The 18,548-nt window shown below is 38.7% G+C and overlaps 1 protein-coding gene across 4 annotated transcripts in view; it reads right to left on the bottom strand.

The window, feature by feature from the left end:
* Window positions 1-666: 666 nt before the first annotated feature.
* LOC121429450 (centromere protein I-like) overlaps window positions 667-18,548 on the bottom strand; it is a 41,969-nt gene continuing 24,087 nt past the window's right edge. Inside the window, exons 7-18 of one of the 4 annotated variants that reach the window (XR_005971935.1) lie at window positions 16,109-16,333; window positions 14,338-14,484; window positions 13,844-13,964; window positions 11,563-11,642; window positions 9,328-9,445; window positions 8,526-8,742; window positions 7,919-8,072; window positions 6,481-6,605; window positions 3,773-3,827; window positions 2,818-3,027; window positions 1,993-2,350; window positions 667-1,815 (exon numbers count right to left, since the gene is read on the bottom strand). Coding sequence is in view for 1 of the 4 variants with exons in the window: in XM_041626458.1 (XP_041482392.1) it covers window positions 2,165-2,350; window positions 2,818-3,027; window positions 3,773-3,827; window positions 6,481-6,605; window positions 7,919-8,072; window positions 8,526-8,742; window positions 9,328-9,445; window positions 11,563-11,642; window positions 13,844-13,964; window positions 14,338-14,484; window positions 16,109-16,333 (1,638 nt within the window). In the remaining 3 variants the exon portion in view is untranslated. Of the gene's footprint in view, window positions 2,351-2,817; window positions 3,028-3,772; window positions 3,828-6,480; window positions 6,606-7,918; window positions 8,073-8,525; window positions 8,743-9,327; window positions 9,446-11,562; window positions 11,643-13,843; window positions 13,965-14,337; window positions 14,485-16,108; window positions 16,334-18,548 lie in introns of all 4 variants that reach the window. The other 3 variants (XR_005971936.1, XR_005971937.1, XM_041626458.1) reach the window with 3 other exon arrangements.

Here is an 18,548-nt window from a genome sequence, read left to right as displayed (position 1 = left end):
ATAACCCATGGGGGCCATATAAGAAAGCTTTTCATAAGAATGTAAAAATTATGTAGGGCATGACAGATGGCTCTTTTCTGTACAATCTGAGATTATACAAATTTTCAGCTTTATACTACCAAAAGTGACCTTTTCAAAACTCTCATTACCGGTAAATCTTGACAAAGAACACATTTTGCCCTCAAACGATTATTATCAACATACATTTTTCAAAATGCTTCTTGATAAAAACTTGTAATTAAAAAATTAAGATTTAAACTTCGACTGATAGGGACAAAATTATTGAGAATCTTCTTTTGCACAAGAAATAGTGACCAGTCATTAGTAATAGAGAGTAGCTTCCAAAAAGTTTTATGAAACACCTGGGGGTGTTTCACAAAGATTTAAGTATGACTTAAGTCGCACTTAAATGTCGACGCGTACATGATATGCAACGCGCAATCTTATTGATCAATACGCAGTAGTGCGCGTCCTCTTGGCATGATCTGACCAATGCTGTCATGCCTTTCATACTGCGCGCAACTCTAAGACTTAAATCTTTGTGAAACACCCCCCAGATATAAAAAGGCAAGATGGATCACTCACAAAAACCCAACAAGAAATCAAGTTCTGAAAACAGACACCTCATCGCAAACTTTTAGGTGCTCTGAATGTTTTTCACATAAATGGTATGTTCAACTAATTACAGAATTGAGGAAATAAACTTTCTAACTATAATACAATATCCCTTTTTCTCTAAATCAGCATTAACATCACCTACAATTTATAATAGATAGTGTTTTAGCAATACATTAAAAACGCGTATTTTGGTCTGCATCAACTGCCCGTGCATTATCAGAGCGCATCCCTAGATTTACTGTACAATTCCTGTACAGTTATCAAATACATGTAAGTCATTCACTACACCGGCCAGCATAATTTGGTATACAATCATATAGAAGACTCAAATTATAAAGGTTGAATGACAAGAACAGATATAAAGTAGTATAGTTCTTAACAAGTGAACCATTCAGCTGAGCATTGCAAGAACTTATAATAGGGTCAGAGTCCCTCCAATTTGTCATGTAAACGTCTGGATAAAGTTGATTCAGTCCGCTCTTCCTTAGTTCGTGTTAACCTTGTACCTAAGATTGATCAAGATTACCAAACATTTCAATCAATCCTATAAAGCTCTAATCCTTGGGAGGGAGTCATTGATCTTGACTATTGTCCCTTAGTTCTTGTTAACCTTACATGCTAGATTGATCAAGTTTACTGAATGTGGTCTAACTTCCTCTAGTCCGTCGGATGAATGTCTCGATACCGTCCACTCTTCTTAAGTTCTTTTAACCTTGCATGCTAGACTGATCAAGTTTACTGAATGTGGTCTGACTTTCTCCTGTACGTTGGATGAACGTCTTGATACTGTCCACTCTTCTTAAGTTCTTGTTAACCTTGCATGCAAGACTGATCAAGTTTACTAAACATAGTCTGACTTCCTCTAGTCCGTCGGATGAATGTCTCGATACCGTCCACTCTTCTTAAGTTCTTTTAACCTTGCATGCTAGACTGATCAAGTTTACTGAATGTGGTCTGACTTTCTCCTGTCCATCGGCTGAACGTCTCGATACTGTCCACTCTTCTTAAGTTCTTGTTAACCTTGCATGCTAGATTGATCAATATTACTGATTGTGGTCTGACTTCCTCTAGTCCGTCGGAAGAATGTCTCGATACTGTCATTCCTTCTTAAGTTTTTGTAAACCTTACATGCTAGATTGATCGCGTCCATCGGATGAACGTCTCAATACTGTCCACTCTTCTTAAGTTCTTGTTAACCTTGCATGCTAGACTGATCAAGTTTACTGAACATAGTCTGACTTCCTCTAGTCCGTCGGAAGAATGTCTCGATACTGTCATTTCTTCTTAAGTTTTTGTAAACTTTACATGCTAGATTGATCGCGTCCATCGGATGAACGTCTCGATACTGTCCACTCTTCTTAAGTTTTTGTCAACCTTGCATGCTAGATTGATCAAGTTTACCGAATGTGGTCTGACTTCCTCTAGTCCGTCGGAAGAATGTCTCGATACTGTCATTTCTTCTTAAGTTTTTGTAAACTTTACATGCTAGATTGATCGCGTCCATCGGATGAACGTCTCAATACTGTCCACTCTTCTTAAGTTCTTATTAACCTTGCATGCTGGATTGATCAATATTACTGATTGTGGTCTGACTTCCTCCTGTCCGTCGGATGAACGTCTGGATGAAGTTGACAATCCCATCCATCCTCTCCCTTTGTAAGAATTCCATGTAGACTGATTTGTGAGCACTCTTGATCATCTTCGGGTCTACTTTCTTACCTTCTGGTTGAGTCTGCAAGAGAAGGGAAATAGAACATGGAAATCCATACATCTATAAAAAAAAATATATCAAAATACCTATTAAGAATTACACTTGTTACACAAAACTTTTTGCACATCATCCCCTCAAATTAGGGTTCCCAGCTTTTCAAGAAAACAAAATTCCCTGATTTTTCCCTGATGAAATTTGAAAATTCCCTGATAATTATTCAAACCCATTCCCAGTTGTTGCAGTGAATAACATGCATTGTCAGTATCAAAATAATAATGTAAAACTAATAACCATTACCACTACCATTACAATCACTACCATAACCAAGGGAATATTTTATAAATTAAACGGTCAGTGACTTTCACCGACTGTTATAATCTACCAAATCCCTTGCTCCTGATTGGCTCTCAACAAATCCGTCGGTGAAAATCACTTTTTGTTTCATGAAACTATTCATTGCGAATCACTTTCCAGGTCAGCTGACTCACCTCCTCAAAGAACTTCTTACAGAAGCAAACCAGGGCCAGGCTGCCTTGCATGGAGAATATCTTATTGGGGTAGGGTAACCCAGTGGCTTCTATGGTCTCCATGGTAACGCCATGATCCATGTTGGTTTCAAAGGCCTTGGTCCTCCATAAACAGTTACAGAGCGTTAGGATGATGCTGTTCAGTTCGTTGATGCCCTTCTTAATCTCGCCCTATGAGGAAATGTGATTAAGGAAGTTTGAAGCGTTAAACAGTGCAATTTCAGGTGCATTATACATAAAGTTAGCTTATGAAATTAGAAAATAGACAACTGGGGGGTGTTTCACAAAGATTTAAGTATGACTTAAGTTGCACTTAAATGCCGACGCGTACATGATATGCAACGCGCGATCTTATTGATAGATACGCAGTAGTGTGTGTCCTCATGACACGATCTGACCAATGTGGTCAAGCCTTTCATACCGTATGCAACTCGGCATTTAAGTGCGACTCTAAGTCATACTTAAATCTTTGTGAAACACCCACCTGGAGACTTTACCTTATACCCAAAAACAATAATAATAAGAGCCAAATGAGCATCAAATCATATGACTGATCTGACTTCACTATTCAAAGCCAATAAGGCCTTTTATCAAACATGAATACTTAAATGCTAGAATTTTAATATCTGTGCATGAACTCGAGCAATCTTCTGTTCGAGGTCTATGTGTATATATGCAGTAATGCTACATTTATTGCAGACTTTTGCACTTAATTTCAAAAATCGGATCATAGCAAATTACATAGAGTGAGGCAAGCTTAAGTTGCATAAGACTTTATTCGAGCAGTCAGATAGCACCATTTCAGTAGCTTAAAAAGGTTTTTAACTTGACAATGTCATGACATCAAAGCTTTTGAAAGAAGAACACAATTTAGGAAATTTCACAGAGAATTTCAAAGAAGCCTTCATATGCTTACCCACTGCTGGTGGACATCATCATCTGCATGCAATGCAGTATATACTGTCTTGTAACTAGATAAAGAAATATCAAAATATAAGATAAAACAAATAAACAAATCTATAAACTTGCTGATGTGGTTTACGGTACACCATGTGGAGTGTTATAGAAGCAGTGGATAGAAGAAGAGAGGAAGTGGATAGGCGAGAAAGTGGAGATTTTGAGAATAGAGTATTCTTTCTTGAGAATAGTCCTGAAAAGGACTGTAAACCAGAAGGAATGTTGAGTGAGAACAGCTTGAGTAGTAGAGCTGATGAGGAGATGCTGGCTTGCGTCGGCGAGTAGAGATGATGAGTAGTAGAGAGACTCGACGTTTCGGACAGGTTGACTGTCCGTCTTCAGGAGTGAGTGTTCGCTCGGCGTGCGGCGGTACTTATGGCGTGCGTGCGGACGTGGGGAAAGCTCTAGGCCGGCGGTCACGGCGGGTTGACGTCGTAGGTGGCGCTCTGTGTGTGGGTCGGCGGTTTTGGCGGGAAACGAGTGGGCGTCGTATGCGGACGTGGTGAGTAGACGGCGGCGTGAGTTACGGCGGCGTGTGTGTGTGTCGGCGGTGTGTACATCAATGGTGGCGTTCTGTGCGTGTTGGTCGGCGGACTCGTCGGGTGAGCTTCGGCGGGAGTGAGTGGGTGGCCTGGTGTACGGATGAGGTGTTGGGTCGTCGGCGGAGGTTGTAGCGAGGTGTCGGTGGCGGTGGTGTGTGTGTCGGCGGAGTCCCTGGTTGAGTTGGTGATGCAATCAGACTGCTGTGTTGGGTGGGAGGGCTCGGTGGAGTGACGGTGGACGGCTGGTTGTTTGTGGATTGGTTAGAAGTTTGATGGTGACGTAGGATTGGGTGCCAGATGCTGTTGATGTGGAGGCCAGGGTCTTGAGGCACAGTGTTGTGTTGATGTATCTCAATGGCTTCCCTGACCCTTCTGGTATTCCAGTGCCGGATGTTGGTGATTAGGTGGCTCCTTTCCCATTCTATGCGGTGATTCTCTTGTTGTGCGTGCTTGACGATGGCGGATCGGTCCCAGTCGCTGCGTCGGTGGTGGGTCTTGTGTTCCTTGAGTCTGGTGTCGAAGTCTCGGCCGGTTTCCCCAATGTAGACTTTACCGCAGTCGCAGGGGATCTTGTAGACGCCTGGTTGTTTGTTGGATGGGTGCTTGTCCTTATGAGAGTGAAGGATGGAGTGTAGTTTTCGAGAGGATTGGTGTCTGACGAGGATGTTGGCAGAGTGAAGGATGCGTTGTAGTCGGTGTGAAGTCTTGCCGATGTAGGGTAGTACTATGGTGGCGACGGGCTTGGTTTCGGATGGGTTTTCGGTGTTGTCGGTGCTGGGTTGATGGTTGGGTGGTTGAGTCTTGATCCTTCTTCTGGGGTAGTGGTTGATGGTGGTGAGTGCATTGGTCACGTGCTTGAGTTCTTGATGTAAGTGTGCCTTGTCGCTGAGTTGGTGGGCTCGTCTGATGAGTGTGTTGGCGACTGATTGGTGGATGGACGGGTGGTGGTGTGAGCGGAAGTTGAGGTAGCGGTCTGTGTGGGTAGGTTTCCGGTACACCTGGTGAGATGGGAATCCAGACGGTGTCTTAGTGATGAGAACGTCTAGAAATGGAATTGAGTTGTCGCGTTGGGTCTCCATGGTGAACTTGATGCTGGGGTGCTGGTTGTTGAGGTGGTTGAGAAACTGGTGAAGGTCGGGTGTGCTGTGCGGCCAGATGACAAAGGTGTCGTCGACGTAGCGGAGCCAGAGTGAAGGAGGTTTGTCCGCAGGTTTGTCCGTCGAGTCTCTCTACTACTCATCATCTCTACTCGCCGACGCAAGCCAGCATCTCCTCATCAGCTCTACTACTCAAGCTGTTCTCACTCAACATTCCTTCTGGTTTACAGTCCTTTTCAGGACTATTCTCAAGAAAGAATACTCTATTCTCAAAATCTCCACTTTCTCGCCTATCCACTTCCTCTCTTCTTCTATCCACTGCTTCTATAACACTCCACATGGTGTACCGTAAACCACATCAGCAATTGTACATGCCACCATGCAAACCTTCAAACAACATCCAAATCTATAAAAATCTTTGAATTGCCAGTACTTTGGAAACATGGAGCTTTGTTTTCTATGCAACATTTACTTTCTCATTAAGCCAACCTGAAAAAAAACATTTTGATATTTTTAAAGCTGAAAATCAGTATTTTTGTGAGGAAATCAGTATTATCAAAGAAATATTATATGACAGCACATAATATATATATATATATATAAATCGTCGCTAGCACCATGAACTGTCCTCTCTGCGCACTTCGATGCGAAAGTTAAGCGCACTGTATCTATTCCACGAGCCGTCCACTCTGTTATGTTGCCCACTGTGGCGTAAATAATTAACTTCAAGAAAATATAAAGATACGGGATGAATCTTTGGAACGTGAACTTTTAACGAAGACACAGGTAAATAATTTGCTCTCCTTGTAGGTGCACTTATTGCTGGTTTAAAAACTTTTCTTTCCCATCGAAGTGCGCAGAGAGGACGGTTCGTGGTGCGTGCGACGAAATCAATATTTTGTATGAAACTTTCAGTTTTCTTCTCATTTTTCAGTACTTAATACTGAAAATCAATACTAGATGGCCGCCTCGTATACATATATTGAATACACTGAACCTCAAATAGAAAATGCAGAAATGAAACTTACTCGCAGATTATTTGGCATATTCTGGAGCATGCTGTTGGGTCAATACCAAACATGGCCCAATAGAAGATTATCTTGGATGGAATCTGGGAAAAGACGACACCGTGCTTTGTGTACACAGATGACACCTACGAAATGAAAAAGAAGACTGAATTACAATCAATGACAGTATGAGGGAGCATTTCATGAAACAGAGTGTAATTTCCACTAGTAACTGTTATAAGCTACTGAAATCCTTGCATCTCATTGGTCCAGAGTGAATGAGTTAGTGAAAATCACCAATAATCCTGTTCATGAAATGCTCCCGAGTATAGTGTCAATGGCAAAGGCATCAAGACTTTGATTTGAGGTAACGTTTGTATTTCTGTGGCACAGGGGTCACATTGATACTAAAACAATGAGACATTCAGAATTTGACAAAGTCTTCAGATTAACAGACAGCTTCCTTACTCATATTGTCTTAATCTTAGAGAAGGTATGTTGATTTATATTTTAATCTTAAAACCTGCAACATTTTGTACCTGCACTTCAGACCCACTGCAAAATGCTTCAAAACGAGACTGTGTGTATAAAACAATCTCACCATATTAATGAAAATAATCATTGCCCCCCCCCAAAAAAAAGTAAACAATTGCTTTAAATGACCTTTGATCTTGGTCATGTGACCTGAAACACGCAGAGGATGTCCAGGGATACGTGCTTACTCTTATTTCCAGGTTTCAAGAACGATATCCATAAATTGACAATTCCACAGATACCCCCAACATTATCAAAGTTATTGACCTAATATGACCTTTGACTTGGTCATGTGACCTGAAATATGCACAGGATGTTCAGGAATACTTGATTGCTCTTATGTGCAAGTGTCATGAACCAGATCCATAAAAGTTCAAAGTTATGACAATTCCACAAATACCCCCAACATGGCCAAAGATTGTTTACCCTAAGGTACCTTTGACATTGGTCATGTGACCTGAAACTCAGGCAGGATCTTCAGTGATACACTATTACCCTTATATCTAAGTTTCATGAACTAGATCCATAAACTTTCTAAGTTATGACATTTCAAAAAGTTAACCTTGGTTAAAATTTCGATATTGATTCCCCCAACATGGTCAAAGTTCATTGACCCTAAATGACCTTTGACCTGGAACATGTGACCTGAAACTCAGTCAAGATCTTTAGTGATACACTATTACCCTTAATTCCAAGTATTATGAACTGGGTCCATATACTTTCTAAGTAATGATGACATTTCAAAAACTTAACCTTGGTCAAGATTGCAATGTTGACGACGCCGCCACCGACTTTTGAAAAGTGGCGCCTTTAGTCTTGCTCTGCAATGCAGGCGAGACACACAAAAAAACAGAGAAAATAAATATAATTTTTTTTCACTCATCTAAGATTACTACCACAGCTGGCATTTCTGTTTAATACTCACTAGTTCAAAGAAGGTTAGTGTATGATGTAATAGAAGAGAATGATGATGATGGATCTGAAGAGCTACCGAACAGAGTCCATCAACAAACTCTACCAGCTTCTTCACTGTGATAACTGGGTCAAAATACGCCACTCGAACAGAGAACACAGAAGAACTGCATGGATTAAAAGGTTACATAGCCATTATTAGTCTTGTTTTATGTAATCCAATGGAGACTGAACCTTTATTTATGCGGGCTGGTGTTTATCGAAATAATGTGTTATAGCGATAACATAATGGCCCGATTTCACAAAGTGTTTTTTTTTAAATATCGGTTGAACCCATGGTTTCTGCAGATTTTTAGAATAGATTACACTTATTTCCCGCGTATTTTTAAAAAAAATGTCCAATGCTGATACGCGCTTTTGTCAGTGCGCCAAATTGATGCCTGTTGCCATCGTTAAGTACGCTATTTTATTCATGAGTCCACTGTTTGAAGTTCTTGTATTCTTATATTTTACGCAATCTACATTTATTTTGAACATCATCGAATGACAAGGAATTCACATTTTTTAAAGCAGAGACCACTTATCATTATTTTATTGTTGTGCCAAGTCCAAATACGTACCTTGAATGAAGAGAGGTTGCATCTACTTCATCGTCCAACAAGACCTTCTCCGTCTCTTGGACCTTCTGTCTCTGTGCCGTGTCCTGGTAGCGACTTATCTCATGGGTTACATAATTCCTTAGCAGTTCTGTCAAGGTGTGAAGGATCTGGCATTTGAAGTAGACGGAAGAACTGAAGAATAGAGTCCTGAGAGGTTCAAGGACCAGGTCATTGATAACTGGAATGAAAGATAATAATAATATCATAATAATAATAATATATAGCATTTATGAGGTGCCGACTATCTAGTTGCCTATTCAATGGCGCACTATATATTACCCTGGCTTTGGAGGTTCCAGGACCAGGTCGTTGATAACTGGAATGAAAGATAATAAGAATATCATAATAATAATAATATATAGCATTTATGAGGTGCCAACTATCAAGTTGCCTATTCAATGGCGCACTATGTATTACAATGGCTTTGGCCCCAGCTGCTAAAGACACCTGTTGCAATAATATTTAAACATCTTTGGCTTTCCATAATTTTAACACAGAGTTAGACAATGGTCTATTAATATTATTAGACCTGGGGGGCGTTTCATGAACATTTTTGTCTGACAAGTTGTCAGATCTGACATCTTTCCTTGATTCTGATTGGCTGAGAGGCACTGTTACTATAGTAACTGTCGGATAAAATGGGACTTGTCGGATAAAACGTCCGACAAGTCCTTTCATGAAACGCTCCCCAGACTTCAGAAAGGGGTCTGTGACTCACCCACACTAACAAATTCTCATGTTCATATCCTGATAAACAGCTTACCATGGAAAGGGTATATCCTAAATCTGCTGATCATCTTGAGTATGTAAGGCCTGTAATCTTGACCATTCCAAGTCAGTAGATACCTTGTCAAGAACTGTTCACAAACCGGGACACTCTCCTAGAGGAACAACAGGCAAGTAAGACAATCAGGGGCCTATTGCATCAAAGCATAATATCTCCAACTCGATGCCATGCTATGAAAAGTCAAGGTCAATAATAATCATTTGTGAATAGGTGTATGCTTTGCACCTGAAACTTCCTTGTATCTCAAAGACTTTTGTCTTAAAGGTATTGTTTAACTTTGTGAGCAGCCGATTAAAAAAATTCTCAAACCAAGATGAAACATGTGTACAAGTGCATGTATTAGAACTAATAAACCCTGAAAACAACCATTATTGAGAATGAAAAGCTAAAACTACAAGGCAAACCCCGATTTTGTAAATAGGCATCTTATAGACGCCAAAAGAGTACACATAACTGTATGGGATGAAATTAAGATGGTGTTTCCGGTCACTTTATAATTCAATTTTTGAAGCACTAAATAATGATTTTCGAACGCAATTTTTTCAGGGCTTCATTTTTTAAACATATCACAGACACAGGTGACAAGTGTGACCTTCTAGCTCAGATTTTTTAAAAGTCAAACCAATGTTAATCAATCACTTTAAGTAACCAATGATTTATTGTGTCATAAGCTACAGAGAGGTCAATAAAGGCTGCTCCAGTTATCAGCCCCTTCTCGAAATTAACTTCGATGTACTGTGTCAGATTCAGCCTAAAACTTAAAATTACATATTCTATGACTGTGATCAAACAGAACTATTCAGTAACGTATTCAGCACCTAACTCATGAGAAGCTAATTTACAACAGAGCATTGTATTCATAAAGACATTCATCTGTTTCACCAAAATAAGGCAAATTTTAAAATGCCCTTACTATGTTATTCCTTGTGCGATTATGAAAAAAAATTATGTTTGTTTGGGGTTTTTTTTAGTCTGATTTTCTTTTGTCTGTTTACATCACATCACGTTGCATTTTCAGCTTGGAGTATGCTTACTGATTTAAAGGGGAAGTTCACCCAGACAAAAAGTTTATTGTAAAAATAGCAGAAAAAATAATAAAAAATATTGCCGAATGTTTGAGAAAAATTCATCAAATAATTAAAAAGTTATTAGAAATTCAATTATTTGATTTGTGACGTCATATGCGAGCAGCATTCCTACATAGCGAATGGGAAAAAATCAATGAAATGTCATTTTCTCAGAAAATTGAAAATGGTTTTCACTGTAACTTTTGTATATCAATAGACAAATCATTTCACACCCGATCATGAAAAGAAAACAAAATTAAGTCATCAGGAACCATACAAAATTTGAAATTCATACATTTTATATTACATAACACATGGGGTAGCTGCTCGTTTATGACGTCACAAATCCAAAATTTTGAACTCTAATAACTTTCTTACCCTTTAACGGATTTTCCTCAAACCTTCACCAATATTTTTTCTGCTATTTTTGCTACAAAGTTTTCTTCAGGGTGAACTTCCCCTTTAAAGGGGAATCCAGCCTTGGCCATAAAATGGTGTGTTGGGAAGGAGAAAAATAAATTAAACAGAATGGTGAAAGTTTGAAAGAAATCGGTCAAGCAATAAGAAAGTTATTGCTGTTTTAAAATTGAGATCACTAATACTATGTAGATTTCAAATTGGCAACTGGGTAAGTAAATTATGACAAGGGGCAAGGACAACTTTCCCATAGGCCATGTACTTTATTATCAGGGATTTGTGGTTTTCTCCTAAGTACCCATTCCCCTGGGGCAGTAATCTAAATATAACCCAGATAGTATATTGTTTTATGTCCTCATGAAAGAAAAATATAATTTTGAATAAAACTTTTTGGAAAAATGACAATTTAGCCATAATATGTATTGGAGTACATGGAAGAGTAGTCCTTGCCTTACATCACTATGACATCCCATATGTGGCCAATTTGAAGTCTCCATGGGTATAGTGATTACCAATATTTACAACTTTTAAAAATTCTTAACTTTCTTGTTGTTTGTCCAATATTGTTCAAATTTTCAGCTATAAACTTGTCTGATTTTTCTTTTCCTTATAAAAGCAAGTTTTTATTTGGGTTGGATTCCCCTTTAAGCAATGACACAGTCAAGGAATACAGTAACAGTTTTTTGGGGGGAGGGTGGAGAGGGGGATTGTAAATGAATTATGATACCTGAATAAAATCCATGAAATTGATAAGGAGCTGGAGGAGCTGCTCTGTTCTCTCATTGCAACCTCCAGAGTCCATTAGTTCTACGGGAAAACAATTTAAAAAAAAACACAAAAAACATGTTATTCTTTGCCAAATTAAATATATTCTACAAGCTATTCTCAGCTCAAACTTGTCATATTATATTTCTTTATGTAAAAATTGTAATATATCACCTAATTGATTGGTTTGAATAAATTGAAATTGCACTTGACATACATGTACATCATGCTACCTAAAAGTCCAGATTCTGTCTTCCATAGCTTATATAATTTTTGAATAATTGATTGCAAGAGAGGAACATTAGGATAAAAGGCAAAAAGATCTGAAAATTACCCTGAGTTACTGTAGTAAACTTAAGTCTATCTAGGCCGGGGTATTTTGGGAGTTCATATGGTCGGGGGGGCCTCCCAGGTCCCCCCCTAAGATCTCGGCCGTCGACCGCGCGATCGCGCCGAAAATTGGCACGCGGGTTGCCTGGGACATAATGTACAAGATTGTATAGTTATTTATTTCATGCGAATTGCTATTAAGTGAATATGCTAATTTATGCGCAATTAGTATGCGAAATCATACTTTTTCCTATAACTCCCTAAATAAAGCTCCAAATATACTAATTCTTGGTATAGAAACTCTTTGTGGTGTTCTTAGCAAGTGTACATGAAAAAATTGCGATATCATATCATTTTCTTATGTATTATATTGTTTTTTGCAATTTCTTATGTATTTCTTTGTTTTTTATCTTTTGTTTTTCATTGTTTCTTCAATAAAATTTGTTGGGGACTCTTCTGTGATCATAAAAAGCATAAAATAAATACATTTAGACCACCAAAACTAAAAATAATCATGCATTTATGAATTTTGGTTGAAAACACATTTTGCATTGACTTTGTACACAAAATCACGTTTTTGAGCAATTTTTGGTCTGACATGCACTTACATAATGTTGCGTAATTTCGGAACCACGTACCCGGGTGACGCAAAATTGGTCTCAAAAGTTGCGCAAGACTTGAAAGTAAAAAGTCAGCCAGCAGCGCAGTCAAAAACTTTCGCGCTGCGAAAATATCGCGCGATTTGTTGAGGGGGGCCTCCGAGGCCCCCGGCCTAGATAGGGTTAAGTCTAGTATAAATCAAAGCAAAGATATTCGCATCTGAAAATTTCATTAAGCAGTAAACTTCAGTGTAGTACAAATCAATATGGTATTAATCAGGATTAAAATACTCTCCATAAAAACAGTTTCAATCTTCGAGTATAATCCCACATAATTATTGATGCCTTTGAGAATTCTTCTTATACACATTGTAAGGCAATTTAGTCAATATGGTGACTTAACCCTAAAAAGACTGGGGGGGGGGCTGATTCAGCCCCCCCCTCGACATTTTTCGCGATAAATCTGCCGCGCGAAATTTTTTGACCGCGTCGCTCGCTGACTTTTTAATTTCAAGTCTCGCGCAACTTTTGAGACCAAAATTGTGACCCCGGGGTACGCGGTTCCAAAATTACGCAACATTTCGTAAGTGCATGCAGACCAAAAATTACTCAAAAACGTGAATTTGTGTACAAATCCAATGCAAATAGTGTTCTTAGCCAAAATTCATAAATGTATCATTATTTTTCCTTTTACTGCTTAAAATCAATTAATTTTATCTTGTTTATGGTCAAAATAAAGTCCCCGACAATTTCCATCGAAAAAACAATAAAAAACAAAAAGTCGAAAAACAAAGAAATACATAAGAAATTTAGAAAACAATAGAATACATAAGAAAATAAATGTGATTTTGAAATTTTTTTTTAATCAATTTGATCAGATGCCTATCTAGAGTATATGAAACAAAAATTAGCATTTCAGGGGCATTATTTATTTAATTAGAGCAAACTTATGATTTTACGCATAAATTAGCATAATTAATGAGACTGAGATTTTTTTGCAGAATTTGATGTTATAGTTTTGTAGATAATGCCATGGGTAACGCGTGTGCCAATTTTCGTCGCGATCGCGCGATCAACGGCCGAGATCATGGGGGGGGGGCTGAATCAGCCCCCCCCCAGTCTTCTTAGGCGTCGAAATAGCCCAGTCTATTTAGGGTTTAAAAAAAAGTCCTTCTTCAATAAAAATATAAATTATGCTGGATAATATATTCGAAAAGCATGATTATATGCTTCCAACATATATTGTCTGTGTTCCTTGTAACAATTATCCAACATTCAATACAAAGCAAATATTTCAAGAGTTATTAAATGTACCTGTTTGTAACTTCTGAGAGAGCCAGAAATTGAGTCTTTGGGTAGTGGCTTGATCTCTTCGACAAGTAAGAAGATATTGCAAGACTGGCGACCTTAACACAGCTGCAGCCTGGCTTGGGAGCTGGGTCAAAGGTCAAAGATTAGAGATCCACTAAATTGCATTACTTTTACAGTAGATTAATCAAAGAAAGAAAGATGGATGGATGGGTGGGTGGTGGATGGATGGAATGATGGATGGATAGATAGATGGGTGTTTCACAAAGATTTAAGTTTGACGTAGAGTCGCACAACAAGTTGCGTACGGTATGAAAGGCTTGACCGCATCAGTAAGATCGTGTCACAAGGACACGCACTAATGCTTATCTATCAACAAGATTGCGCGATGCATATCATGCATGCGGCAACATTTAAGTGTGACTTAAATCGTACTTAAATCTTTGTGAAACACTCCCCTGAATACATAACGACAAAAGAGATAAGCATGTGTCCCTCACCTCAAGATGATCAAAGTTGTCTAGAAATTCTTCAAAAGACTTGACCTGCTCCAGGGGTACTTTGGTCATGACCTCTGCCCTGGGGTCAAGGGTCGTGTAAGCAGAGCGCAGGTCGGGTACAGGGTTCAGCTTCCTTCTCTTCCGCACCTGCGAGTAAGTATGATGATCACTCATAGATAAGTTAGCATAATGAATTAAATTTTAAAAATCTTATTTCAGAAAACAATACAGATATGATAATTGTACTGTACCATATCCACTTGAACATAATACCTGGTGGGTGTTTCATAAAGCTGTTCGTAAGTCAAGAGCGACTTTAAGAACGACTGGTGATCATTTCTTGTGGAAAATGGTGTATTCATTGGCGATGGTTTAGCGCGTAAGAAAGGATCACCAGTCGTTCTTAAAGTCACTCTTAACTTACGAACAGCTTTATGAAATAGCCCCCTGGCAGCCTTTACTGAGTTGACTATCAATAACTAGGGGACGTGGATCTAGGACACCCTACAGCATCAGTCGGCCCTACGTTTCTTTCTTCGTCCCAAGAACCTGCTAGGACTGGAATAACCTCTAGCAGGATCCAGTCCATTACCCCTCTGTTGATGTCTTCAATGCCTTCTTGAGTGGGATGCGGAAGTAAAACACCACAAACAAGAACGTCTACTTAAACGCACCTGCACTACAAGAACATAGCTTTTAATACCATATAGTTGTGAGAAAAGTTCCAAACATACACACAACCAGTGTGTTTTTTTCAGAATCTTACAGCAACACTCAAACTGTAGTGCCCCCCCCCCTCTGGGTCACATGCTTTACATGTTTTGTATACAGACCACTTCGTAGTTACATCATGGACAATACTGGTCAAATGACCTTTCATTTCTTTCATTATGATAGGCAGATTTCAAAGCAAGATAAAACATATGCATGCCTTACATAGCAGGGTGACTAGAATAACACATCAACGAAGACTCCATGAAGGTATTTGTTGCATTTCTACTTTGAACGCATATTATTGCATGCTGTGCAATGTACTTGGCATACTGCGAAACACCAGTCGTTCGTGAACACTTTTTTTATCTTTGTGGATGTAAATGAAAAACACTATTGTAAAGAACATATGAATAATCAACACACCAAAGTTGGTGCTTATCTCATTGAATTTTAAACCACCGAATCACTCTAGTACCAGTCACTTTCCTCTGATCATGCGCAGAATCTTCTGACCATGTGTAGAGTGCAACTAGGAACAGGCTTATTAAAGGGGAAGTTCACCCGGACAAAAAGTTTATTGTAAAAACAGCAGGAAAAATAATAAAAAATATTGCCGAAGGTTTGAGAAAAATTCATCAAGTGATTAAAAAGTTATTAGAATTTCAATAATTTGATTTGTGACGTCATATGCGAGCAGCATTCCTACATAGCGAATGGTAAAAAATCAATGAAATGTTTTTTTTCCCAGAAAATTAAAAATGATTTTCACTCTACCTTTTGTATATCAATAGGCAAATCATTTCACACCAGATCATGAATAGAAATCAAAATTAAGGCATCAGGAACCATAAAAAAATTGAATTTCAAGCATTTTATATTACATAACACATGGGGCAGCTGCTCGTTTATGACATCACAAATCCAAAACTTTGAACTCTAATAACTTTCGTACTCTTTAACGGATTTTCCTCCAACCTTCACCAATATTTCTTACTATTTTTTCTGCTATTTTTACAACAAAGTTTTCTTCAGGGTGAACTTCCCCTTTAAACCATACCATTGTTGTATCTGTAATAGTTCTGTGTGCTGTATTCCTGTGCATGCTCGTATTGGCAGGTCTCCTCTCTTGGATCCTCTCTCTCGCCTTGCGAACCTCCGACGTCCAGTTGCGATCCGTCAACCTGAAGTACACCCTCTGGGTTGACGGCAGGGACAGTGAAACCAGATGAGGAGCGAAAACCTTGTAGATTGATAGAAGACCTGTTATGTGAGGTTGGGTACCCTGAAATTGAATGGAAAATAGTAAAAGATAAAAGCTAGCTGTGTTTTCGACCTCAAAAGGAGTACGCCCTCTGGGTTGATGGCAGGGACAGTGAAACCTGATGAGGAGCGAAAACCTTGTAGATTGATAGAAGACCTGTAATATGAGGTTGTGTACCCTGAAATTGAAAGGAGCATAGGAAAATATAAAGCTAGCTTCGATATCTATCTCAAAATGAGTTTTTTATGTCAAATGATCTCAAATAAAATGCCCACCCAAGTGTTGGTATGTATACATGAAAAATTATGTGCCAAAGGATTTGGAAAGAAATTTCGAAATTGCTGTGAAACTAGCAAAATAAGCAGAGGAAAACCTAAAACAGTTACATTCATTTGGTGCATTTATTCAAATTCCATATTCACAAAGACATAATAACAATTTGCAGATATATACAAGGCAGATACAAGAACAATAGTTGGAATAGTGAAAAATACAATTAGTGGTGGGATCTACTGATAAACTAGGCTAGTGTGAAATGAAATCAAATCAAATGTTATGTTTGTAATTGTAGAAATATTTCCAATCAAATGCAAATTTCTGTTGGGAGTTTACAATTGATAGATGGATTTCAACTGTAGTAAATCAGTTTACACTCCTTGTTACAAGCAGCATACTCGCAATCAATCACAAATTTTCAATTAATTTTACAACATATGATTGATAAATCATGATAAATCCATAATTTATTGTTCGAAATACACATGAAATGAAATACTCCGAAAATTTGCTTTGCCCAATTGATCGTGGGCCCGGCAGCCACTGTGCAGCGCCGTATCGACGAGGCTCTATCCCTTTAATCATTGAACGCCAAACAGGGTAGCAGCAACTCCCATCTTTTAACGTCTTTTGGTCTGACGCGGCCGGGGTTTGAACCCCCGACCTCCCGGTTGTGAGACGGACGCTCTGCCAACTGAGCCAACACACCGGTCATGATTGATTGGGGACCCCCAAATAGACCTTGCAACTATATTACTTGCAACGATAACCAAAGTGAGTTACTTAATGAAAACCTTTATGAAACACCAATCTGGGCCCCATAACACAAAGCATAGCAATGATCATAGAAGAATATATTTATAATTGAATGCATTGACTACAATGTACAATCGATCATGAAAATCAAACATGTGATTGATCACTAACCTTTGTGTAATGGGACCAAGGACCCTTGCAGAAATATTTGTGATCAAACCCAACTCAAAAAATCAAACTTCAATGTCAAGTTCATGTCACATGATCAAGGTCAAAGGTCATGTAAGGTCAATGAACTTTGGCCATGTTGGGTTTTTTTTGTTGAATAACCATCATATCTCTGTAAGTTTATTGGTCTAGTTCATAAAAAGTGGACATAAGAGTAACCATGTATCACTGAACATCTTGTGCGAGTTAGAGTAGTATTCAAAGTCAGCACTGCTGCTATATTGAACCGCGTGATGCAGGTGAGACGGCCAGAGGCATTCCACTTGTTTTCTATCTCGGCGCTTCCCTCTTGAAAACTTTTAGATAATTATAATCTTATATCTGCCTTTTTCTTATTGTAATGTTTCATGATTTTATGCTTATTTATCTTGCTAATCATTTGTATATATTGTGATTGTTATGATTTATTTCAATAAAAACTTAAATTAAAAAAAAAAAAAAAAAAACTTCAATGTCAAGCAGTGAAACATGAGTATTGGGGACTTGGCATTTGATTTCTTGAGTTCTGTGTCTCTTCCAGGAATGGGTGATTTCAAGTCCGGTGTTGGCCTTGGTGTTGAAAGTTGGAGTGCTTTCCCTAGCTCCAAAACTTATTCAGAGTTTGTAAAACTGATCCAGATCACATTACTGACATCTCAACAACTAGTGGATAGCTCAGTCGGTAGAGCGGGGGATTCGTATTCCGGTGACCCGGGTTCGATTCTCACTTGGTGCGCTAGTGCCCTTTGGTAAGGCATTAATCCTCAGTACCAGGTCCTTCGGAGAGGACCTTAAGCCGTCGGTCCTCTGGTTGCTTGCTTACAAGCATTCATGCTTTCTTAGCAGTCAGGTAAAAAATCACCACCACTCATATCCAACTCATATTTTTGGGACCATCTTCATTCTATGTTTGGTGTTATACTCATGTAAAACTTTACCTAACACCAACATCAAAAGGTCAACACTGAACTTGAAATCACCCAATGTGCCCCTCGTG

The sequence above is a fragment of the Lytechinus variegatus genome, chromosome 16, assembly GCF_018143015.1.
Source record: "Lytechinus variegatus isolate NC3 chromosome 16, Lvar_3.0, whole genome shotgun sequence".
NCBI classification, from domain to species: domain Eukaryota; kingdom Metazoa; phylum Echinodermata; class Echinoidea; order Temnopleuroida; family Toxopneustidae; genus Lytechinus; species Lytechinus variegatus.
This window is presented reverse-complemented; position numbering and strand designations above follow the sequence as displayed.